General features: G+C 37.4%; 1 protein-coding gene across 2 annotated transcripts in view; it reads right to left on the bottom strand.

Moving 5' to 3' along the window:
* The window catches only part of CstF64 (cleavage stimulation factor subunit 2 CstF64), a 183,957-nt gene that overhangs the window by 29,642 nt on the left and 128,444 nt on the right, over positions 1–25,871 (bottom strand). The window contains exons 8-10 of one of the 2 annotated variants that reach the window (XM_090375422.1): positions 18,940–19,033; positions 5,631–5,843; positions 34–455 (exon numbers count right to left, since the gene is read on the bottom strand). In XM_090375422.1, the coding sequence (XP_090231548.1) occupies positions 34–455; positions 5,631–5,843; positions 18,940–19,033 (729 nt within the window). The remainder of the gene's footprint in view (positions 1–33; positions 456–5,630; positions 5,844–18,939; positions 19,034–25,871) is intronic. The other variant, XM_090375428.1, reaches the window with a different exon arrangement.

Genomic DNA, 25,871 nt, shown 5'->3' with positions numbered 1-25,871 from the left:
ATATCAAATTATAAAATTTTATTTATTACTCACTTGTTGCCTGGTTGGAATAGGAGGTGCTGGTGGTATGAGATGCTGACTACCAGCAGTTACAGCAGCACCTACATGTGGCTCTTCGTTTCTTTGAGATCCTACAGAAGATCCACGGTTGTCAAATGCTGCCCTTTGATCAAATCCACGGGGTCCTAGCCGAGGATCAAATGGACCAGAACTTTGTGGGGGTCGATGATGTTCACCAGACATTCCACGAAGCCGTGGATCATAAGGAATGCGAGTATCTACCACTGGAGCAGGTGGTATAGCTCTTAAGTCTTGATCACCAAGGGGTGGTTGCCTCATGTCTTTATCTCCCATAGCAATAGGTGGTTGACGCATGTCACGATCTGCTATTGGTTGTCGCATATCACGATCACCAAGGGTACGAGGATCCATGTAAAGTTCGAAATTTTCAAGACCTAAAAATGTAATTATTACAGATTTACAACAATAAACACTACATGAAGAAAAGTGCAATTTTTGTCCCTTATATTAAATTTTAGTTACACACAAATTTGTTATATTTTTAAAAATGGCTAGGCAAATTACAACACAATTATTCACTATATGTTTTATAAGTATCATGTGTTCTAAAGTTGTATATACAAAGGGTACTAGGAAAGTTTTGCAATATGACTCAACAATGAATCACAGGAAGCTGCTTGTTGTTGCATGTTGAGACATGTTCATACGTGCATAGTAGCCGTCGCGCCAAGTCGATGGGCTCAGTTATTCATTAGTAGTGAGAGTGTAAAGTGCTTGCGATGGCATCGTGGTCACGAAATGAGATAAGGACAGTTTTGCGGTATAATTTCGTGCGTGGTTTAACCATAGACCAGTGCTTAGAAGAAATGACTCTTGCACTAGATGATGATTGTCCACATCGTACAACGATATTCAGGTGGTATAGAGAATTCCAAAGGGGAAATTTCACTCTGGAGGGTTCTGAGAGGCCGGGAAGGCCACGAATGTCAGTTACGGAGGAAAACGTTACTGGTGTGAGGAAAATGCTTGACGAAAACAGGCGAGTGACCTACCAACAGATAGAGGATACTTTGGGCCTAAATGCACCAGCAATTCGTTCGATTCTGCAAGATCATTTGCACGTGAAGAAACTTTGTTCTCTCTGGGTGCCGCATCAACTGACTGAAGAGCAGATGACACGACGTGTGACTTGGTGCCGGGAGATGTTAAAAAAGTTTGATAAGGGACAATCTCGGTATGTGAACAACATCGTGACAGGTGACGAGACTTGGCTGTACTATTACGATCTGCCGACCAAGGCTCAAAACAAAGTTTGGGTCTTTGATGATGACGACACACCCGTAATTGTCAGAAAATCCCGATCTGTAAAGAAGAAAATGATAGCTGTATTTTTCAAATCGAGTGGAATTGTGGAACATGTCGTTTTGGACACGCAGAAGACAGTCACAGCTAAGTGGTATACTGAACAATGCCTGCCTAAAGTCATTGGATCTATGAAGAACCTGCGGCCAAAGTCAAGAATGGACACCTGGTACCTCCATCACGATAATGCTGCAGCTCACCACGCCAAAGCCTGCACCGAATATTTGACCACGACAGGACTGAAACTTCTCGAGCATCCTCCCTACAGTCCAGACCTTGCTCCCTGTGACTTTGCACTGTTCCCGCATGTGAAAATGAAGCTAAAAGGGAGGCAGTTTTCCAGTGATGAGGACCTTCTACGGGCTTGGGACAACGAGTGTGCTTTACTCCCTAGTGAAACTTGGCAGAACTGGTTTAAAGATTGGTTTCGGAGGATGGAGAAGTGTATTGAATGTAGAGGAAATTACTTTGAAAAAATTAAATAAACAAAGCTGTATTGCAAAACTTTCCTAGTACCCTTTGTATTAAAAATATAATACATTCACATTTCACACAGTTTATATTCACCTTTAAAAATTGAAGCCAAGCACAGTTCTCTATGTTATAATTTTCTTAGTGGATGTGTAACTAATGTTGAGACACAAGCAGAATTTCAATGATATATTCTAATAATTGCTCAGGGTGGCTGTTGACTATTACCCAGGAACCAGTCAAAGATGGGACAGAACAATAGACATGAACTTCTGTAAATTGTAATTATCAGGAAATACGTATGAAGTAAGGTTGTTCAAGAAAACTTGAATGAATAAATGAGGAAGAAGTAAAGTTGGTTCTGTGAGTTTGCAGTTGGACAGTAAAAGGACATTGACTGGTTGCAGCACATGTGCGAACTGCTTTGTAAGAGAGAGAGTGGGAATTATAGAAGCCAATTCAGAAGAACAATGCCCATAGATGTATCTATAGAAAAAGCATGCAGCAGAAACAGAATGTCTGTGAGACTGTTAGAGATGAGTCCTTAATAAACCTAACTTCTCTCTTTTGAATGGAATCTAGAAACCTGAAAAGGGTTTTGGGGGTACTGCTCCAGATGTGGAAACACTGTTCCATGGTAGGGTTGATTTGCAATTTGTACAGTGAACAGCTGTTTGGAAGAAAAGTAACGCCGAGAGCAAAAGAGAAAACCCAGTTTTTCAGATGCAGAGGAAGCAATATTTGTAATGAGCTTATCCCAAGAGAGATACAGGTAATCCTCATATAACACAGTAATTAGGTTCCTATAAAATCTTGTATAGTGCAAAACCATGTTATACGGGAATAAGAACTAGTACAAAAAAGGGGGGTTTATGTTCCAAAAGCTCACAAAAATACACCTTTTTTTTTTTTTTTAACTATCGGAAACTTAATTTTTATTCAAAAATAGTAATAACTGAACAAATGTCTTAGAAACTGTGATACATATATCTCAGATAACATATATGTATGTTAATTTAATTTTCTTCCTCTTCATCGCTGCTAAGCACAATCAAACGAGAACATTTTCTCTGTTGCAGAATATCTTCACCTTCTGAACTTTCTTTGCAGCATCTAGATTTCGTGTATCTTTGTAAATTGCATGGTATGGAGCTAAGCATTTTGGAAGCTCCCCTTTGAACTTTGTGCTCGTTTCAGTCGAAGGATCTGCATTCAAAAAATAAGACTAATTGCTCAGCTAAGTTTATGCCTTCCCGCATGCTTTTTAGTATAAAATTTGAAACTTCAGAATTTTCATCTGTGCTATCATCCTCTGATTTTATTTAGTGTACCTCCGATGCCATTTCCACCAAATCCGCTTCACCAGCCTCTCTTTTTCTACCAGTAATTCTTATCAGCAAAACCTTCTCCTCCTACCAACTTAGCAAGTTCTACTATCGCACCGATTCCATTTTCTGTCGATTTGTTAAGGTTGACAATTTTACTTCTTTGAGCGATAAAGCTATGATTCAGATACAGTCCACAGTTTGAATGTCTTTTGAGTGGTGCTTTTTTACTTTTCTTAGGCATAATTTAGGGCTGGAATTTCATTCACAATAAAGAAATTATTCCAATACAGTTCTTAAGAACAAAGTTTAGTAATGAAAAATTTTTAAAAAAGATCAAATGAAAGCTAAAATAACTTACAAAAATCTTACCAAGTCAACTGCACGCTTCGAAGTCACAATTTTTTGTGGTCTCAAGCAAGCATAAGTTCAATAGCACATAACCTAATATGGGGATTTTTCCAATAAAATAAAATACGAGGATTGCCATTTTTTTTTTTTTTTTTTTTTTTTTTGTATAGCCACTAGCGAATCAACAGCAGGGATTCACAAAAAAAAATGGAAATTTTGAAAAATTACATCGAACAGCAGGGTTTTCCCCTGAAAAAAGTTCAAAAATATACTATGTTATGTGTAGCTTGCTACAATTTTCTAACCATGCTAGAGAGAAAATGCATTATATAGGTAGTGTTGTGCAAGGATTGCCACAATTTATCAATCGTGTTAGAGCAAAACTGCATTGTACAAGTACTGTGTTATACAGGGGGTTGCCTGTATATGGCCTTGCCTAGAAATCAGTGTCATCAAAGAAAAGCATAGGAGCAGAAGAATCCTTTTTGCAAGATATGAGACAGGACTGAGTTTTAAAAGGATTGAATCGACTAAGTTACTGTGCTCCACTGGAGAATTACCTCGAGATCAGCATTTAAGAAATTGGTAGTGGATATTCGAGAAGCTGAAGCTGTTTCGGCAGGACAAAGGTTTCTCAAACTGGAAGGTGGAATGGAATGTGCTATCATCACCAAAACTATGAATAGTATTTCCGGTCAATGGAAGACGGTCGTTATTATACAAGAGGAAAAGAGTAGGAGAAAGAAGTGAACCTTAGGTAAAACCAGCATTATGGAGAAGTTAGAAGACAGAGAGTCATCAACAATCACGCACAGTGAGTGGTCAAAGAGAAAACTGGATATCCAATTACAAAAAACTGTTGGCAAACAATAAGACGGAAGCTTATTTAGAAGATCTTTATGCGAAACATGATCAAAAGTCTTTGAAATGTCAAGAGCAACTGCTTGAGTTTCACCAAACTTTTCCATTGAATTTGTCCATAGCTGGGGTAACATAAGCCAGAATGTCATATACAAAGCATTTAGGGCGTAAGCCTCAAGCTATGGAAAAGTCTAGACTATGTATAAGTATAGTGCAAAAGCATCAATAATACATAGCCAAATCTGAATGAACAGAATATTAGCAAAGCGGCATTGTTTTAAGTTATATCTCATATTGTGAATACCTTCACAACGAGTTGCCATGATATTGCACTACTTCGAATAAGTACCACTTCACCTGAGGAGAAGACTAATGAAACGGTGCCGTCTGGGTGGTGGTATCCATCTGAGAATAAGTAACATTAGTCTTCTCCTCAGATGAAGCGTTACTTATTCGAAGTAGTGCAATATCATGGCAACTCGTGAAGGTATTCACAATATCAGATATCACTTAAAACGATGCCGCTTTGCTAATATTCTGTTCATTCGGATTTGACTATGTATTATTGATGCTTTCGCACTATACTTATACATAGCCAGAATATCACCAATGAATCGACACTGACGGAATCCATACTGGCAATCGTTGATCGGATGGAAGGTTTCTAGATAGTTTAAGAGTTGGTGGTTAATTGATTTCTCCATTATTTTAGAAAGCATAGTAGAAGATTGCAATGGGATGATAATTGGATGGGAGAGATTTGTTACCCTTTTTAGGAACTGGCTGGATATGAGTAAATTTCCAAGCAGAAGGAAAAACCCCTTTGGAATAAGGAAGTGAAAAAAGGCGACACAGAAAAAGAGTAAGTACAGGGGCACAAGTTTTGAGAGCAAGTTGACAAATATCATCAGGACATGGAGCTTTCTTAGCATCAAAGATTTATCAAAATTCTTCTGACATCCTTTTGATGGAAGTCCATAGGAGGCATTGAATGCAGTGTACTGGTAATGGTGGGAGTTGGTCTCAGATAGTCTGAGATCATTAGTAATCAAAGTAATACGATTTACCAAAAGCAAAACACTGTTTATAATTTAAAGTCAAAGTATACCAAACCCATTACCACTTATATGTCAATATCATTCACCAACTTCATAATGATTTATTGTAAAAGAAATTACTGAACTTTCACTGTGCATTAAATTCACCTATAGTAAATATAATGTGCAGTGAAATTTATACCTCGTTCAACAAACTGTGGTGGTGGTAGCGGCGGAGGTGGAGGAGGTGGTGGTGGTCCAGGAACAGGAGGCCTAGGTAGTTCACCCATTAATGGAGGTCGATCACCTAAAAGTGATGGTCTTGGTCCAGCAGGTCTGGAGGAAACAGTAACTGGAGAAGTTAGTTGTGTTTGTGATACAAGTGTTGGAGGTAATGGAGGTGCATGAAGAGAACCTTTAAGAAAAAAATTATTACTAATCATTTAAACAGTGAACATAGATATAGTGAAAAATAATTACTACAAATTTTTTATAACACAAAATTCAACCTTAAAGAATATTTCTATAGTACTCTTCTGTTTAAAATGTTTCAGGAAGTGGATATTCTCTCAATTGAGGCATTCATATATCATGTCGATTTTCGATTAGATTCAACTAGTCTTGATGCTTCTACCCTTTTCAGTACATAGGAAAAGTTAAATTATGGTTTCAATTTAAAATATAAGTTTCCATTTAAACTCTGTGATAGAGCCACAGGAATTAAAACTTAATTTTAACTGTTTTACTACAGCCAATATACTGCTGCAGCTGTTAGCCCTGCAGTGGTGGTGGTGCAAGATCTGATAGACGTATCTTAAAAATAATTACCTCCTTGCACCCACACTTTAATTAACAATTAAAAATCTGAACACAGTTCCTTTGTAGTTTAGCCATTCTCGAACATTCACTGGTTGTCTGTGTTGTTGTTTTTTTCAGTACTTTCAAAAACTAGTTTGAAGGAAACTTGCACACAGTTCCTTTGCACACAGCACACATTTTTTTCTACCTACCTAAATATAATCACTTTTACTGCAAAAGTTTCTGAATATTTCTTTACAATTTTAAAGAGAATAAACTCTGGCATCTGTCAAGTGCCACACCACTGATTTTACAACTATTTTCTTGAAAAGGAACATGGAACTTCATAAATGCCACAAAAAATGAAGCTTCAAATTACGGGTTCAAGGTTATTGCATTCCATTCCCACGAGTTAAATAAACATATACAGTTTCCCATATTTCATTACTGAAAGATTTGTTATTGCTTTTGCATAAATAAAGACTGGAAAATGAAATGTGATATTCAATCAAGATGAATGCTAGTCAGTGAGGAGTGAAAATATGGATGTTTCGAATTTTGGCATGCTTACAGCACACCAAATTTGAAATAAATTTTTCAAAACTTTGAAAATTAAAGTGAATAAAAAGTATCTAAATACACCCATATTTTTAACTTTTTAGAAGTATCTGTACAGAAAATTTTGTGCACTTAATGATCTTTTCAATTGGAAAATTGAAAGGATTAATAGATTCATCTCTATATTTTAAGTCTATAGAATTTTTTTTTTTAATTTCCAGAAGTTTTTTTTTTTTTTTTTGCTTTTTTGAAAACTGCAATAAAAACATAGCATTATTACAATATTTCCACTAATCACTTTTCCACCAACTCCACTAATCACTTGGAGCTCTTTGACTTCCTCTTTTTGCAACTTGACTTTCTCCAGTCCAACTTTCCTAACAGTGAGGTAATTTTCCTTGGTGATTTTAATGTTCACAACTCCAGCTGGCTTCCATTTTCTAGTCACACCGACCCAGCTAGTCGAGATGCTGAGGCTTTTACAATTACTAATGACCTTGCACAGATTGTTTATTTACCTACAAGAACACCGGACAATCCTAATCATACAGCCAATACGCTTGATCTTTTTCTCATAAACAACCCTTCTAAGTACACGGTCAAAGTGAGAGGTCCTTTAGGCACTTCAGACCACAACTTGGTGATTGTCTCTTCTCCAATGGAACCTTTATCTCATGGCTATTCCCAACCTCGTGTTGTTTGGCATTACAAGAATGCAAAATGGGATGATCTGCGAGATTTCTTTTCTTCTTTTCCTTGATCTGATTACTGTTTCAAACCTTCTGATGTCAACGTTTGCTCAGATCGTGTCAGTGAAATTATTCTTGCAGGAATGGAATCCTTTATCCCACACTCCACTTTAAAATCTTGTCCTTTATCTAAACCTTGGTTTTCCAATAAATGTGCAAAGGCTGTTCAAGAGAAGAATGTTGCATGTCGTAATTGGCTTGTTTCTAATTCTTCAGTTTCATTTTCTGCTTACACCAAAGCTCGCAACAATTGTAAAGCAGTTATTAATCAGTCCAAACTAGAGTTTAAACAGGCTAAGAGTAGAAAACTTGCTTCTTGCCCTAATGGTAGCCGAGCATTCTGGTCTCGTGCGAAAGCTATTGGCCGCAACTTTTGCCCATCTCTGCTTCCACCTCTGTCCAAACCAGATGGTTCTGTAGTCACTTCAGCCATGGATAAAGCTGACCTGCTAGCATCCCATTTTTCTTCCAACTCATGTATTAAGGATCTTGGTAAAACACCTCCCACCATTCCCAACACGCTCCATTCAATGCCTCCTGTGGTCTTCCATCAAAAGGCTGTCAGAACGATTTTGACGAATCTTGATGCTAAGAAAGCTCCAGGATCCGATAGTATTTCTGCACTTGTTCTCAAAACCTGTGCTCCTGAACTTACTCCTATTCTTTGTCACCTTTTTTCACTTTCTTATTCCAAAGGTGTTTTTCCTTCCGCTTGGAAATTTGCTCATATCCAGCCAGTTCCTAAAAAGGGTGACAAATCCCTCCCATCCAATTATCGTCCCATTGCAATTACTTCTACTCTTTCTAAAGTAATGGAGAAATCAATTAACTGCCAACTCTTAAACTACCTAGAAACCTTCCGTCTGATCAATGATCGCCAGTATGGATTCCGTCAGTGTCGATCCACTGGTGATATTCTGGCTTATGTTAACCATTTATGGACTAATTCAATGGAAAGGTTCAGTGAAACACAAGTACTTGCTCTTGACATCTCAAAGGCTTTTGATTGTGTTTGGCATAAAGGTCTTCTAAACAAGCTTCCATCTTATGGTTTGCCAACTGTTTTAGTAATTGGTTATCCAGTTTTCTCTCTGATCGCTCATTGAGGGTGATGGTAAATGGCTCTCTGTCTTCTTAATTCTGACTTCTCCACTAATGCCAGTGTCCCCCAAGGTTCAGTTCTTTCCCCCACTCTTTTCCTCTTGTATATTAATGACCTTCTTCCATTGACTGGAAATCCTATCCATAGCTTTGCCAATGATAGCACATTGCATTCTACTTTCCATTTTGAGAAATCTTGCCCTGCTCAATCAGCTTCAACTTCTTGAAAATCTGCTACCAATTCCTTAAATGCTGATCTTCAGGTAATTCTCCAGTGGGGCAAAGACAACTTAGTAGACAAGACAACTCAGTCTTGTCTTATATCTCGCAAAAAGGATTCTTCTGCTACTAAGCTTATCTTTAGTGACACTCCGATTTCTAGGCAAAATGATATATCTTTTTTGGGGATTACCCTGACTTCTAATCTCTCTTGGCACAAGCACATTACAAATATTGCTTCCTCTGCATCTAAAACTTGGTTTTCTCTTTCGCTCTCGGTGTAACTTTTCTTCCAAACAGCTGCTCACTCTGTATAAATCGCAAATCCGCCCTGCCATGGAATATTCTTCCCACATCTGGGGTGGTGCCCCCAAAACCTCTCTCAGGCTTCTTGATTCCATTCAGAAGAGGGCAGTTAGGTTAATTAATGATTCATCTCTAACAGAGTCTCTGCACTCGCTGTCTCATAGACGTACTGTTTCTGCTGCATGCCTCTTCTACAGATACTTCCATGGGCACTGTTCTTCTGAATTGGCTTCTATAATTCCCGCTCTCTCTTTCAAAACAGTCCGAACACGTGCCGCCACTAGCCAACATCCATTTACTGTCCAACTTCAAACCCACAGAACCAACTTTTCATCTTCCTCATTTATCCATTCAACTGCCGTTTTCTGGAACAACCTTCCTTCATACGTATTTCCTGAAAATTTCAGTCTAAAGAAGTTCAAGTCCAATGTCAACAAATATCTTCTTTCGTCTTCTCAACCTCCAACCCAAGCACGGTACTAGGTACTATAGGTTCTAATACCTCTCGTGTTTGGGATTTACATAAAAAAAAAAAAAAAAAAAAATTAATTCTTTATTAAAAAATTAAAAGTTACATAAAACAAGTATTTGAAACCATTGAGCAAATATGAAATATCGGTAATGTGTCAAAACACAATTCAAAAAAATCCAAAATATTTTACAGAAATTAAAATGAAAACTGGCACCTGCCAGGTGCCACATCACCATTTTTGCAACTCTGGTTTGCACCACCACTGCCAGGCAGAGGCGTATTGCGAAAAAAAAAATAGTACTGGAATGCTCGCCGATTAACTACAAATATGCTTTTTTAACTACCTATGCTTTTTTCATTTGCAAATATAAATAAGTCAAAGATTACAATATTTGTTCAGTATTTATTTATAACTATTAAATAAAATTTCAAAAGTAAAAATCAAAGACAAAAAATTTTAAAAATCAGAAAAGAAAAAACAAAAACTCCAAAATAATATAAAAAATACTGTTCAGAAGAATTATAGAAATTCCCATACAGGATCAATTATGTATTCTTGTGACTGCCCTCTTCCTTTCAATAGCAGAATGATGAAACCACAACCAAGTTCGGACATAAAAATTTGGATTCCATAATTCTAATGGTGAACTGTGTAGTTTAATAAACAAGAAACTTGCCATTGTTGGATCTCTTTATCTAACACATTGCACTTTAGTAAGAGGCGTTCAAGTTTTATTGCGAAATTTATATTTTTGTTTTTAAATAAATTTTTAAAGAAATTATTCATTTTAAAGATTACTATTAATATATATTTTTAGTAGCAATTGGTAAAATAGATATTATTTCTCCCTTCCCCTTTTATTATGCCATTGTTTCATAATATTAGGTGTATAAATTTAATGATTTTCTATTATAACATTTAGAAAAAAGTACTGGAATGTTGTTCCGGCCCGAATACACCACTGCTGCCAGGCTAACGTACACCCAAAGAAGTTATAAAGTATAATTATAAAACAAAACAAGCTAACACTCATACAAATCAAAAGAAACTAATGGAGAAAATACATATAATATAAGCATTTATGCACTTATCTACTTGAAAGAGTAGGTTACTGGAACTCACAGTTATAGATGCCAAAACTATGATATCTATTAACTTTTTTTTTTTTTTTCGTAAAATAATAAGAGAAGTTTACTTCAATATAATATGTAGAACACTTCTGTATGATACTCTCCAGCAATTAAAACGAAAATCTTTCATTACAGTAAAAAATAATTAAAAATCAATTGAACACAATTAAAAATCAAATAAATTAATTAAAAGAAATTTAACAAAAAAAAATTGCAAAACGATTTTCAGGTATCTATAACTGTACAATCTCAGACTGATGCATGTGCAAGTGTGATGCCGAGTTTATACATTTCTCTTCTACTGCTGTCAAATAAATGCTCTGAACTTTGTCCTAACATCATCAATAAGACAGACTGAAGGTAGTCTCAGCACAACAGAGGTAGAATGAATAAGCCTAATGTCACTCAAAAATAGCTCCCACAGATAGTTTGCATAAATAAGTTAATAAGTAAACAAAAGGTAAGGTAAATGATAACAGTGCAATAATTTGCAAAAAAAAAAAAAAAACTAATATATTTTTAGTGTGGGGAAAAAAGAGTTAATTATGATGCAACAGTGCCACATGTGAACATGCCATTACACTAATATTAATGCCATTAATATAACATGAAATAATTTTGGAGATTAACTTTGCTGAACAGAGTGTATAATTATACTAAGTGCTAATCAGACATAGCAAATTGAGAAAACTCAATGACAAACCAGATGAATTCTAAATGCAACCTTAAAAACACAATAATTCTTACTTAAGCATAACAGTTCTTATCTACACATGACTATCAGAATGAAAAACCAATTATTAAAATTTAAAACTAGACACCACTGGTTAAAAACTATTAAAATGCATAGCAAACATTGGAACTCTTCATCCTTGTCTACAGATTCCTGTTTTCAGCACTGCATGCACACTAGTTTAAAAACAATTATAAAACACAGTATGCACTTGGGAACCCTTAATTTCTTCAGTCAGCATTACATATTAATTATAATGAACAGCCTGTAAACTACTCATTCCTAAATACAGCAGTTTGCAAATTAATGAAAACAAGCCAGTTATTTTCAGATATAAACATTGAATAAATTTTTATATCTGACAATCTGTTGGAGAAATACGGGACTATGCTGAAAAAATGCCATGAGTTAGGTCAGAATCTGTATGTGTCTGCAATTCTGCCCAGACACAACAGGAGGGACTATGTATGCTGAAAACCTTGTGGATTAACTCGAGACTTAAGGGAATCTACAAGGCTGAAGGGAACAAATTTTTATCAATGTGGCCTGAATTCGTAGGAATCTATTTTACAGAGATGGTATTCATTTGAACAAAGGTGATGCAAGGATTTTTGCCAGTATCATTAACAATACCCTAAGGGTTTGGGGAACTGCTATTTGGGGGGGAGAGAGAAGGGTAATTTAGATCCACATTTATCTGATGATATGGGTCAAAGCAATGCTTGCACTCACCTCATAAATTCTTGTTTGTTACCATAACATCTGACATTGATAAGATGTTCTGAGGGTAGCAATGTTTCAAATGAGAGAGAAGATACACCAATGAGCCAAAGCATTATGACCACCTACCTAATATGATGTTGGTCCTCCATGTGCAGCCAAAACAGCTCGTATATGGTGAGGCATGGACCCTACAAGATTTCTAAATGTGTCTTGTGGTAGCTGGTACCAACACTTAACCAGCAGATCGGAGTTGCTGTTCCAACACAAACCACAGATGCTCAATGAGATTGATGTCTGGAGAATTTGGAGGCCAGGGCAATACATGGAAGTCTTCCTCATGTTCCACAAACCAGTCTCGAACAATCCAGGCAGTGTGGCATGGCGCATTATTCTGCTGAAAGACGGCACCGCCAGATGGGAAGATTGTTGCCATGAAAGGGTGTACTTGGTCAGCAATGTTGTTTAGGTAGGTGGTAGACATCAGAGTGCCCGGCACATGGATGACTGGACCCAGCGTATCCCAGCAGAACATTGCCCAAAGCATGACACCGCCGCCACCGGCATGTTTTCATCCCACGGTGCATCCAAGCACCATCACTTCCCCAGGTAAATAATGCACATGTACTCAGCCATCCACATGATTCATCAGACCAGACGACCTTCCAATCACTCAAGGTCCAGTTTCAATGCTCGCATGCCTATTGTAGGTGCTGTCACCAGTGAACTGTGGTTAGCATGGGCACTCGGAGCGGCCTGTGGCTACACAGCCCCATTTTAAGTGGGGTTCGATGTACTGTGTGTTGTGACACATTACTCCCGTCACCAGCATTCCAATTATCTGCTAGTTGCACCACAGTGAGATGAAATTCATGAGTTTGTGGGTAGTAAATGGATGGCCAGTGCTCAAAACAGAAGGAACTGGAAAATTGCTGGAGAGGCGTTCATCCTGCAGTGGATTGAAAATGACTGATGATGATGATGCACCACAGTTGCCATATACCATCCTTGAGTGCCTTCGCTCACCTCGAGCATCGATGAGCTGTGGTCATCCAACACCTCGCCGCAGTTCGTGGGTTCCCCCTCCTCAGACCACTTTCGGTAGGTACTAACCACGGCTGACCTGAGCACTCCACCAGCCGTGCCGTTTCAAATATGCTCTGACCCAGTCTTCTGGCCATTACAATTTGGCCTTTGTCAAACTCACTTAAGTCTGCTGCCTTTCCCATCTGAAGAACAAGAGTAACACTGATTAACGGAGCTCAGTATCAGGTGTTTTTTATACCATGTCCCGACCCATGCATGCATCGTAGTTCACCTACAGTTGCTCCGATTTGCATAATGACTTGCTGGTCATAATGTTTTGGCTCATCAATGTATATAGCTTGGGATACAAACCTAAATAACTTCATGGGCGTGTCAGGGTAGTAAATTATAGAAGATTACTTAGTGTAAACTGTGTCTACAGCAATGTCAATAGTAGTAGTATATGTGTCTGGCAGCACCTGGAATGTCAGTTCAACTCCACGTGTTTCGCTGTGGTGATAGAGATGCCTATAGGTATAATAAAGTAAACATTAAGGAAACCATTTGAGGTTACATTAGGAATTCAAATTGAAGGAAATTCTGTTCAGAGTTAGACTTTTTTTAAAAATTACAGGAACCAATTAGAGATAAAACCTGAAATAGTTAACCACTCAACTGTTTGTAAGAGAAGGAATTATAAAGAAAGTTATACTTCTTTAAACAAATAGTTATACAAACTGTTTGAGAAAGAAGAAATTATACATAAAATTTACAGTTATACAAATGTGGAATATGCAAAATTATACAGAAAATTTACAGTTATACAAATGCAGAATATGCAAATTTATACAGATGCAAAATATACAGAGATGCAAATAATTATACACAAAAAAAAAAAAAAAAAAAATACATATTCAGAAAAGGGGTGGGGGAACCATTACAGTTGATAAATGTCCTAATCCAGAAATTAATGTCCAATCAGTTCAAGACATGAACAGGCGTTCGGTAATAAATTTTTTCAAGATAATGACAAATTACATTACTGTCATACTTTACCACAAAATCTAATGAAACAAGTTGCTATTTAAATATAAACTTAATCACTAATTACACCATACAAACATATTTATGAAATGTTAAATTTTCACACGTTAAAAATGGAGAAAACGTGTTGAGAAGAATGTTACAGCTTATACAATTCGTGCTACCGGGTTAATAGCAACAATAAAATGTTTCAATACATTTCCTTAAATTTTAGAATTTAACAAATTTACGGGAGAAGCTTGGTGAAGTTCTGAAAGAATTTGGGAATTATGGATAAATTTAAGTTAAGTAAGGGTATTGATCGATAATATAAAATAGGTTTATAATTCAGACAATAACTGTCATCTTTTAAGAAAGACAGAGCATGAGAAATTCTGAAAGGACTGAAAGAAAGGAGAGGAAATGAAAACAGATTCCTGACAGGAGTGTCAAACAATAACTGTGAACGAAATTCACTGTAAACAGGGCAAAAGAAAAGAATGTGGATAGAATCCTCGACAGAACCACAAAGACAAAGTTCTTATCAAAAGCAGCCCGAGTGCAAAAAGAGCTTTTGCTGGGTCTGAAGTTATGTCTGCCAGCATAGAATCTGTGTAGTGTGAGTTAGTCGGAAGCAAAGGAACAATGAGAGTGGGAGTAATCTACAGACCAAAAGATTGTGAAGAATATGCAGTCTTTACATGCAAATGAAATGGGCAAGCAAGCATGAATGTCTTATTATGAGTGACTTTAATCTGCCCCAGATTGATTGTAATAAGTGGGAGGGAATCTCTCAATGGGGAAAAACTTTTAAATAAACTAGATGATTATTATTTGTACCAGCATGTTAGCACTAGGGGTGAGAATATTCTCGACCTCATCATTACTAACGATTCAGATTACATCACAGCGCTTAAAGTATAGGAAGTGATCATATTGTCAACTGGAAGATGAAAAAAGATGTTGCAATAGTTAAAGGTAAAGGCATGGGTTTTAACTTCAGAGGAGGGGACTTTGACAGTTTAAGGTAATATGTAGCATCTGTGGACTGGGCAGATTGATGAGGGATGGCAAATACATTTGAATTATGGAATACTTTAAAGAAAAAAATCACAGAAGCCATGAATGCAAACATACCTTTAAGAAAATATTGCAGGAGGAGGATGCTGAAATGGATAAGTGCGGAGCTGGCTGGTCAAATAAAGTAAAAAAACATAGCATGGGACAGTTACCGAATGTTGTACAACAGGTACAAGTTGATCTGTAATAGTACCACAAATAAGGTAAGGGAGATCAAGGCTGCATATGAGAAAGCATTGGCTAAGAGAGCAAAGAATGGGGACAAGGAATTTTTCATGTATGTGAATACAAGAAAGAAAAAAGCTAATCAGATTGGATCCTTGTGTACTGGGAATGGGGAAAGTCTTAGACAACTCAGCTGATGTTATGGATGAACTCAAGAGGTGTTTTGCATCTGTCATTACTGATGAAAGACCCTTCACACTGGGAAGAGGCTGAGCCATATGAAATTAGTGATGTTGTAATTACAGATGACTGTTTATTAAGAAACTGTTGAGTATAAAGGCAGGTAAGGCCTCCAAAGTTGATGGCACATACCCTGTAGTTTTGAGGGAGAGTGCAAAGAAGTGTACTGAGCTGTTGAGGTTAATTATGAGGGCATCTTTGGACTCGGGGGCGATTCCTTTGGATTGGAAAGTGCCAATGTATTGCCAATACATAAAAGCAGTTCTAGGAGTGAAATTGGTAACTACAGACCAGTTAGTCTGACTTCAGTGGTAGGAAAAATCTTAGAGGCAGTGATTAAGAGTGCAACTCAGGGACATTTAGACAGATATCGCATTCTGAAGAACACACAACATGGCTTTGTTAAGGGTAAATCATGCTTAACTATTGATGCAGTTACTCATGAGCTGAATTTAGGGAATAATTTCAATATAGTCTGTATTTGGATTTTAGCAAAGCATTTGACTTGGTCCCTCACGAGAGGTTACTGTATAAGCTTTAACGGGTTGGAATCACTGGTAAGATTCTAAGATGGATTCTTGAGTGGCTGCAGGGCAGAAGGCAGAGTGTTGTGATTAAAGGATATTCTTCAGATTGGTGTAATGTCACGAGTGGGATCCCTCAAGGATCGGTTCTTGGACCACTGTGTTTCTCATTTTCATAAATGACATCGACAAAGGGATAGAAGGCGAAAGTTTGGCAGAGTTGTTAATGATCAGTGCTAAGCAGAGCTCCTTAAGGATGACTTGAACAGACTTCAGAGATGGTCAGAGAAGTGACATTTATGTTTTAATGCTGCTAACTTTTGAGGAATAGCAACTCACAAATAAATTAAACACTTGGTGGGGTTGAATTAAAAACAGTGGAGGAGGAGGAGGAAAGGGGTCTTGGAGTTACAGTATGGGCAGATATGAAGTTTTCTGAACAGTGTAAACAGGCAGCCAGGAAAGCCCATGGTGGCCGATCGATGATTTATCGAACGCTATCCTGTAGAGATAGGGAGGACATAATCCCACTGTGTAAAGCAATTGTAAGACCACAATTGGAATACTGTGTTCAAGTATGGAGATCTCATCTGAAAAAACAGACATTGAGCTTCTTGAAAGGGTCCAAAGATGGGTAACTCGCCTGATGAGATCAGCAAACAGACATCCATATGAGGAGAGACTTTGAATACGTGGGTTGCACAGCCTTGGAAACTAGGCATCTTAGAGGAAACTTGATTGAGGTGTTTAAGTCTCTGAGAGGCTAAGACAAAATGAATGAGGATGAAATTTTCACGGTTATAAATAATCCTAGAACTAAGGGCCATAAACTGAAGTTACAGGGGAAGAAGTTTAGACTGGATTGTAGGAAGTTTTATTTTAGCCAGCGAGTTATATAAATTACTGGAATAAGTTACCTACATGGGTGGTAGAGGATGACAGTTTGGGGAAATTCAAAGATCAGCTGGATAGTTACCTATGAGAGGAGGGAAATGCATAGGTTGTCTATTACCTTTTATTTTATTATTTATTAATTATTTATTTTATTTTTTTATTATTATTATTATTATTATTATTATTTCACTCTTATTTTTTTTTGGCTAGTGCAGTATAAGCCTTAGGCTTCCTTGCACCATATGGCTATTACTAATACTAATCAAAACGAACAAGGGATATATACTTGCACTGGCAGGAAAGACAAGGAAAATTTAGATTATAGCCTACGTAACAAAAAATGGAACAAGTTAGTAATTTTTGGTATCTAGGAACAGTCTTTATTGAAAATGGAAGTAAGACATGGAACTAAACAACGGAATAAATAAAGCAGAACTCGTAGAAAGTCAGTTAAATTAATTTGGAGTTAAAAAGCAATTAGCTAAAAGACAAAATTAGCCTTCAAGCATAATATAACTTACAGGGCAAAGAGCAGCTGGATTTTTATTTCTTATCAAGGGATTATTCAAAAACTAAAATCTTCATAAAGAGAGTTTTGGGCAAATAAATGAAACTAAAAGATGAAAGCAATAACAAGACCATATTTCAAATGAGGAAATAAGAAGAAATCTTGGGGTAATAACAAATATCCAAAAATAAGAGATGCAAACGTGACATGATACAGGCATACAGAAATATAACAAGCCTAGTGGAAGGTGAATTGATGATTTCAAGTAATCAATTACTTGATTACTTTGATTTTTATGACTAAAAATCTAACTGGAAATAGGATAGCACTGAAGAAAATAATTATCAGAAGCCTAATAGTTCGAGACTAATTTGCACCACCATAGTGAAATAAACACTACTGGGTGTAAAACATTTTGATGAATCTTTTGTTCTAGTTAATTTGTAATCCCATCTTTTTTGGGACTTCTGGGTTAAAAATGAAATTTGCTTCCAATAAAAAAATTCTTGCTAAAGTTATACAAACGAGATTAACATCTGGAGGCATGACTGCACTTATGGCTAATAAAGCCGATAAGTGCAGTCATGCCTCCATATGTTTCGCTCAATCAATAATTAAGGTAGGAATAATGGAAGTAATTAGAAAAAGGCATATTAAAAAAATTCCAGAAAAGTTTAATTTCTCATGCACATAGGTTCTTTCCCAATGGGGTAATTTTTCTAGAACTATCAACTTTCTTAAAGACAAAAGAAGGTGTAGAGGTAAAAATTTTCGTATAAAAAAGGAAATACGTTATGATAGCATAGTAGCAGTTGCGATAACAATGATTTTGAATCAAAAGAATACAAAATCTGTGATAGCAGCAGTGTTAAAAACTTTTACCTCAAGTTGTAACGGGTTCTGCGAAGAAATGGTTGAGAAAAGTTCCCATACCAGTTGCAAAGGGGAAAATCTGATAAACCTAACCAGACATGACAGGATCCTTGATGAAAATAATATGCATTTTCAAGTCTTCCCAACTGCATATATAAATATGGCAAAGTCAATTCAAACATGAATTCAAGAACATCGTGTAATTCATGCTGCCAGAGGTGGGGTAAATTAAAAAAAATAAATAAAAATAAAAGTCAGGAAGTATCTTATTTTTTACCACTGAGTGCTCCTTTTATCACTGGCTTGATATGAAAAGATGTACACTTGCCAGTAGAACAATAGTATACATGTGGGAAACCATACACTGATTAACATGCATAGGGATTCTTACCTGGCCCATAAGCAGAACGAGGATTTATATCATTCACTGGTCCAGGCTGAGTACTGAATGGACTAATGGAACTATTTATAGATGGAACTGTCTGCTGAAAGAAGGCAAATTTATAAATGCAAAAATCACAAAATTAATAAATAGCAATTTAATTTAAATAATCTAAGAATTAAACTAAAACATTAAATAAAAAAGTTTCAAAAAAGTTCTGATTATCTGCATTTTTTTTATGTTTCTTTATGAATTTGGGTATGCTTGATTCCGAATATGATCTTAGTTTTTGTATGGCATCAATAGTTTTCTCAGTAATGAAAGAAAAATAAATATGCAATAATACTATATCAAATCTATTAGCAATGTTTAGCTTCTGTACAAAATGGAGTATTAATCTTTGCTATAAGTAAATAACAAGCTAAGAAACAATCACAAATTAAAAATTAGAAACCCTCCCTGATTAATTAAAAAAAATTTCCTTAAAAATGTACAATTGAACATCTTTGTCTTTTGTGGTCAGCATGATCATCCTGAACCAAGAACCAGATATAATAGTTGCCCATCATAGCTTCATACCACCTTCCTTGGCGTCTCTTCTCCATTGATTGTATGTCCTGGAGGAATTTCTCTCCACCAGATGAGAATGAAAATAATGGAGCTCAACTGACATTTTGCTGTAATTTTCAATTAGCTGGTCAACCACTTCTTTGTCATTTTCACTCTTAATGGTACCAAGAAAGCCAATCACTATAATGCAAAATGCTGCTCGGCATTTCAGTCAACATCTGCTTAACTTGTTAACCAATAAATATGCTACCTTTCACTTTTGTATGAGACAATTTTGAAAACAGAGACTATGTGTTTGAAGGTGTCACCTTGAGGATCTAATGCTTTAACAAATTGGCCAGTCTCAGGTTGATATGGAGTGCTGGAAGTTAGACTTTATTTCTTGGAATCAAGGGATTGTTTACTATATTGTGTGCCATCATCAATTTTGTGAGGCATTCTCTTCTCCTATGGTACTGAGCAGTAGAGAAAACAAGGGAATTTGGTGAAACCACTTGCAAACCCAAGAGCCCATCATCATCATGAAGTTTCATATTCCATATACAGGTAACCCACTTTTTATAACACGGTTATTAGGTTCCTGTAAAATGTTGTGTTGTGTGAAACCACGTTATACAGGACTAAGAAAAAGTACAAAAATGGGGGGTTTATGTTCGAAAATCTAACAAAAATAGACCATTCTAGATTTCACGTATCTTCTGTTCTCTTTAAAAAATCAGTAATCTGGGTTTGCTTTTGCTTGATAAATCTTTGTGAATTTCATCATATGGAATTAAGCATTTTTGAAGCTCCCTTCTGAACTTTGGGCTCCTTTCATTCAAGAATCTGCATTCAAAAAATAAGATTCTAATTGCTCGGCTAACTTTGCCTTCCTCTATGCTTTTTAGTGTAAAATTTGGAAGTTTAGAATTTTCATCTGTGATATCATCATCTAAATTGATTTGATTTTACCTCCGAAGCCGTTTGCACCAAATTCACTATGCCGGCTTCTTTTTCTACCAGTAATTCTTGACCATCTTCAGTAATCATATCTTTTTTTTATTTTTTTAGCAGCATCGGCGAATAAGACCATGTTAGTCTGTGTCTATAAATTGTGTGTATTCCGAGGTTGATTTTCTGTTTTGCTGGAAGGAAAACACAAGTTTCCGGGAGAAAAAACCATGCTGCCCGAGCCCAACTAACTCAACCACGTTGTGAAAAAGACCCATAAAAATTCCTCCCTTCATCGGCGGGATTCGAACTTGGGTCTTTTCCAGCCAGTGTGGGGGAGGAGGGCGATTCTATCAACTGTGCTACCCACGAGGGCTTCAATAGTCATATCATTAAAATCTTCCCTTCCTACTGACATAGCAAGTTCTACTATAGCACCGATTCTGTTTTCTGTTCGTTCGATCATATTTCCTAAATGAACCGACTCTGGCCATACATTTTCCCACACACATTTAATGTTGATGGTTTTACTTCCTTTAGTGATAAAGATATGATTCTGATATAGTCCACAATTGAGAAATGTTTCCATGCCTTCATTACTTCAATAGATTCAAAATCATTTTTTTCCAAAATCCATTGTAACAATTTTCTGATGGAATGAGTTTTAAAGGTGGATATAATGCCTTGATCTAACAACTGAATGAAAGAAGTTGTGTTAACCCAGTACAACTGTGGTGGTAGGAACATAACTTCAACATTTGGATGACTTAAATCTTATGGATGGCCTGGTGTGCTATCCAATAGTAATAAAACTTTGAAATCTAGATTTTTCCACAAGTTCAATAGCACAGAACGTAACACGGGAATTTCTCAACAAAATAAAATACAAGCATTTCTCAATAATTTTTTTTTGACTAGCGAGTCAACAGTAGGCATTCAAAATGAGTGGAAACGAAAAATACATCCAACATAATAGCAGGGTTTTCCCTGCACAAAAGCTCAAAAATACCTAGTTATGCGAGGTTTACCAAAATTCTCTAACCGTGTTAGAGCAAAATTGTTATATAAGTACCATGATGTGCGGGGATTGCCACAATTTATCAAAATTGTAGAAGTACCGTGTTATACGGGGGTTGCCTCTCTGTGTGTGTGTGTGTGTGCGCACGCGTATGCGTATGTGGAATATGAGAATGTGTAAGATATGATTCCACATATATATGGAATATGATAATGTGTCTTCCATACACACACACACACACACATGGGTCATTTAGAGGTAACAGGAGTAGTGCGGGCAGACCATGTTCGACGCGAACTCACGCCATGGAAGAAAATGTGTTGAATGCCATCCAGAATAATCCTACTACAAGCACACATGCCGTTGCCTCAGGAGTGTCTCATTGCAGTGTACAACATGTCTGGCACGGCGATTCCTTACACCCCTTTCATCTCAAAAAGGTTCAGTTATTGCTCCCCGCTTTTGTGCAGTGGTTTCTCCAAGAAAGTGTTCAAGACTTGAATTTTCCAGCCTATGTTTTGTTCAAGGATGAGGCTTATTCAATCAGCACAATGCTCACACATCGCTTCACAATAAATGTGTGGGCAGGTATGGTCAGTGACTGCTTAGTCGGCCCATACTGCATGAACTCCGCTAAATATCGGATCTTTCTTGAACAAGTTCTACCAGGGTTACTTGACGATGTTCCCGCAAACGTGAGACACAACATTTAGTTTCAAAATGTGGGGTGCCTGCCCATTATGGAAGGTGTGTTCGTGACCATTTCAACAGGCGTTTTGGGCGTCGATGGATTGGCCGTGGTGGACCCATTGCCTGCCCCCATGCTCACCTGATTTATCGAGCCTTGATTTCTTTCTGTGGGGAGTGTGTGTGTGTGTGGTATGGGTGTTTATTGGCGCATTAGCTGCTATGGCTATAGTGCGCCTATTCTTAGGAATATTAAAAAATAATCCAGTTTAAATTATTTTCAGTTCTGTAGCCTATTTATAAAAGATGATACACTCCGATTTGTTTTAAAAAGCAGAAAAGTTTGTTAACATTTGCATCCTCTCCAATAATATGATGTAATGTCAATGTTTCTGAATGATTATCCATATTTTGAAGTATTGCATCTCGATGTTGTTGATACTGCGGACAGTCAATCAGAATGTGTTTGACTGTTAGATGTTCTAAGCAGTGTGGACATTGAGGAGGATCATCGCCCATTAGTAGGTGGAGGTGAGTCAGATGGGTGTGTCCTATTCTCATTCGTGTGAGTACCACTTCTTCGCGCCGCACTGTCTGATTGCTGGAATGCCAGAACTTTGGGTTTTGTTTCAGCTGGAAAAGTTTGTTATTCGTTTGGTTATGCCATAATTCTGTCCACTGTGTAATGCATGCTGCTTGAATTAAGATATTATAATCGGGCGCTGGAATAGGGACAGAAGTTAGGTCTGAATTTGGACTTTTGGCAGATATATCAGCCACTTCATTCCCTTTTATGCCTGAATGTGCTGGAATCCAGCAAAACTTCACTAGTTGTTGACGATCATAAATCTGCAATAACAAACTCCTGATTTTTATTACAATATGGTGATTCTTTTGAGATGTATTCTGCATTGCTTTGATTGAGCTGAGAGAGTCAGTATAAACTATATATTTTGCAGATGGATGTAAATTCAAATTTTCTAGAGCTAACTGTATTGCATACAGTTCTGCTGAAAAGTTGCTATATTCAGGTGGAAGAGAAGCTGATATGATAGCAGAGGGAAACACTGCTGCTGCTCCAACAGTTGACAGAGATTTGGAACCATCCGTATATATCGGTAAGAAGTCGGCATAGGTTTGAATATGGCTAGCATGGAGTTGTTGCACAGTCACTGCCGGTAGGCAATTCTTTCCCCATTGAAGGAAATAGGTATCAGAGGTCAGTTGAGGAAAGGTGGTCCATGGTGGATGAGCGTAATTCTTTATCTGTTCCCTATTGTGGAGACGAACATTCCAGTTCTGCGATATTTCAAGGAGCCGTAGGCCAGCCGGTTGGATTTTACTTGGTTTATTTCTGTAGAGATTCACCAGTGGTTGATCAAAAAGGTATGACTGAATAGGATGCGAATAGCAAGTTTGTATTTTGGCTGCATATTTAAGTAATAACATTTTTCTACGAAGATGCAAAGGGGGCTCATGAGCTTCAATGTATAGGCTCTGAGTTGGAGATGTCCTGTATGCACCAATTGCAATCCGCAGTGCATTGTGTTGAATAGGATCCAGCCAGCGTAGCACACTCCTTCGGGCAGAATCATAAACTGGAGCACCATAATCTAAACGGGATCTAATCAATGCTCTATATAGGAGCAGCAAAGTTGTACGATCTGCTCCCCAAGAGAGGGCAGATAAAGCTCTTAGTATGTTGATCTTTTTAAGACAGGCAGTACGTATTGATTTAACATGCTCAAAGAAATTGAGCTTACTGTCCAGGATTAGTCCCAAAAATTTCATATTGCTGGCAATCGGAATGGTGGAATTTGAAATCCGAAGTTCAGGATCAGCATGCAATTTGCGTTGACAGCAAAAGTGGATCGCAATTGTTTTCTGTTGGGAGAGACGATATCCATTCAGCTCAGCCCACTTTTGAACTTTATTGAGGGACATCTGCAATTGCCTTTCGATAGATCTCATGTTCTGAGAATGGCAAGAAATAGCAAGATCATCAGCATACAGGTAAGCCTCTACAGTATTTGGGAGTACTTTTGTAATGGAATCAATTCTAAGGGCAAACAATGTTGCACTCAAAACTGATCCTTGCGGTATTCCTTCTTCCTGCGAGAATGTAGCAGAAAGGGAATTTTGATATCTCACCTGGAAAGATCGGCTCTTGAGGAAGTTCCTAATAAATATGGGTAGGTTGCCTCGTAGACCAAGATTATATAGGTCACTGAGAATGCCATACCGCCAGGTAGTATCAAATGCCTTCTCTATATCAATGGAGACCATGACAAGGTGTTCGTTTTTCACAAAGGCATTGCGAATTTCAGATTCCGCCTTGATCATCAGATCTAGGGATGACCTGTTTTTGCGAAAGCCATGTTGACAATTACTCAGTAGATGTTGAGTTTCAATGATCCAAGTGAGTCGACTATGGATCATTTTTTCCAGAATTTTACCAAGGCAACTTGACAGAGATATTGGTCTGTAACTATTAGAATTGGAGGGATCTTTTCCAGGTTTCAAAAACGCCAAAACTGTAGCATGGTGCCAAGAGGTTGGATAAATATTTTCCAGGAAGATCCGGTTAAAAAAGATTAGAAGCAGTTGTAAGTTTTTGTCATCAAGATGCTGCAGCATGACATAATATATGCCATCTGGCCCAGGGGCACTGTTTCGTGTTGTTCTGATGGCCTGTAAAAGTTCACAATATTGCAGAGGCTGATTATAGGGAAGTGATAGTGAGGTTCGAAAGTTGATTGGTCTCTGTTCGGTGGCAGTCTTAATTTTCTGGAATTTTGGAGTGTAATTTGATGCAGCCGATATTTGAGCAAAGGTTTTGCCCAAGGCATTGGCTACATCTAGAGGAGCAGAGAGTTCTTGCCCATTGCAGGAGAGAATTGGAGAAGGAACAGTTGGAAACTTACCAGACAGCTGCCTAATTTTTTTCATATTAGTCTGGAGTCCGTGTTTCTATTGATAGTTGATGCGAACCTAGTCCAAGAATGTTTCTTGGCCTGCTTTTGAATGTAACGCGCCTTTGCCCTTAGTTTCTTGTAGCTAATTAGATTAGCTGTGGTTGGAGATCGACGGAATAAATTAAATGCTTTATTTTTTTCCTTCTTTGCTTTTGTGCACTCTTCGTTCCACCAGTAGTTGAAATGCCGTCGGGACGGGGGATTTGATAATGGAGTTGAGTACTTAGCTGCAACTAAAAGACGGGATGTAATATAATCAGTAACTTCATCTATGGGCTGTAATTGAATAGTTTTTTTGTCAAGAGTGATTGCTGATTGAAATTTGGCCCAATTGGCTTTAGAGAATTTCCATTTCCTGCAGGGTTCATCTAATGGTGGTTGTGTAGTCAACAGATTACAAACAATTGGAACATGGTCACTGCCCATGGGATCATCCAGAGTGGACCATTGCATAGCTGAAAATAGTATCGGGGAGCAAATCGATAGGTCAATGGCAGAAGTCTGTCCATTGGGTAACTGTATATGGGTGTGCGAGCCACTGTTAAGAAGAGTGAGGTTTTCTTTTTCCAGTAAAGTTTCAATCAATCTGCCGCGTCTGTCTAATTTAGATGAACCCCATAAAGGGTGGTGGCCGTTGAAATCCCCTAGCAGGCAGATAGGGGAGGGTAGCTGCAATAAAAGTTCTTTAAGATCATTATAAGAGTAAGCTTGATTTGGTGGGAGATAAACTGAGACTAGAGTGAATGCAGTCTGAGTAATCA

This window comes from Mastigoproctus giganteus, chromosome 1 (assembly GCF_048544385.1).
Source record: "Mastigoproctus giganteus isolate SK-2022 chromosome 1, ASM4854438v1, whole genome shotgun sequence".
Lineage (NCBI taxonomy): Eukaryota > Metazoa > Arthropoda > Arachnida > Uropygi > Thelyphonidae > Mastigoproctus > Mastigoproctus giganteus.
Note: the sequence above shows the minus strand (reverse complement) of the source record. Positions and strands in the feature narration are given on the sequence as shown.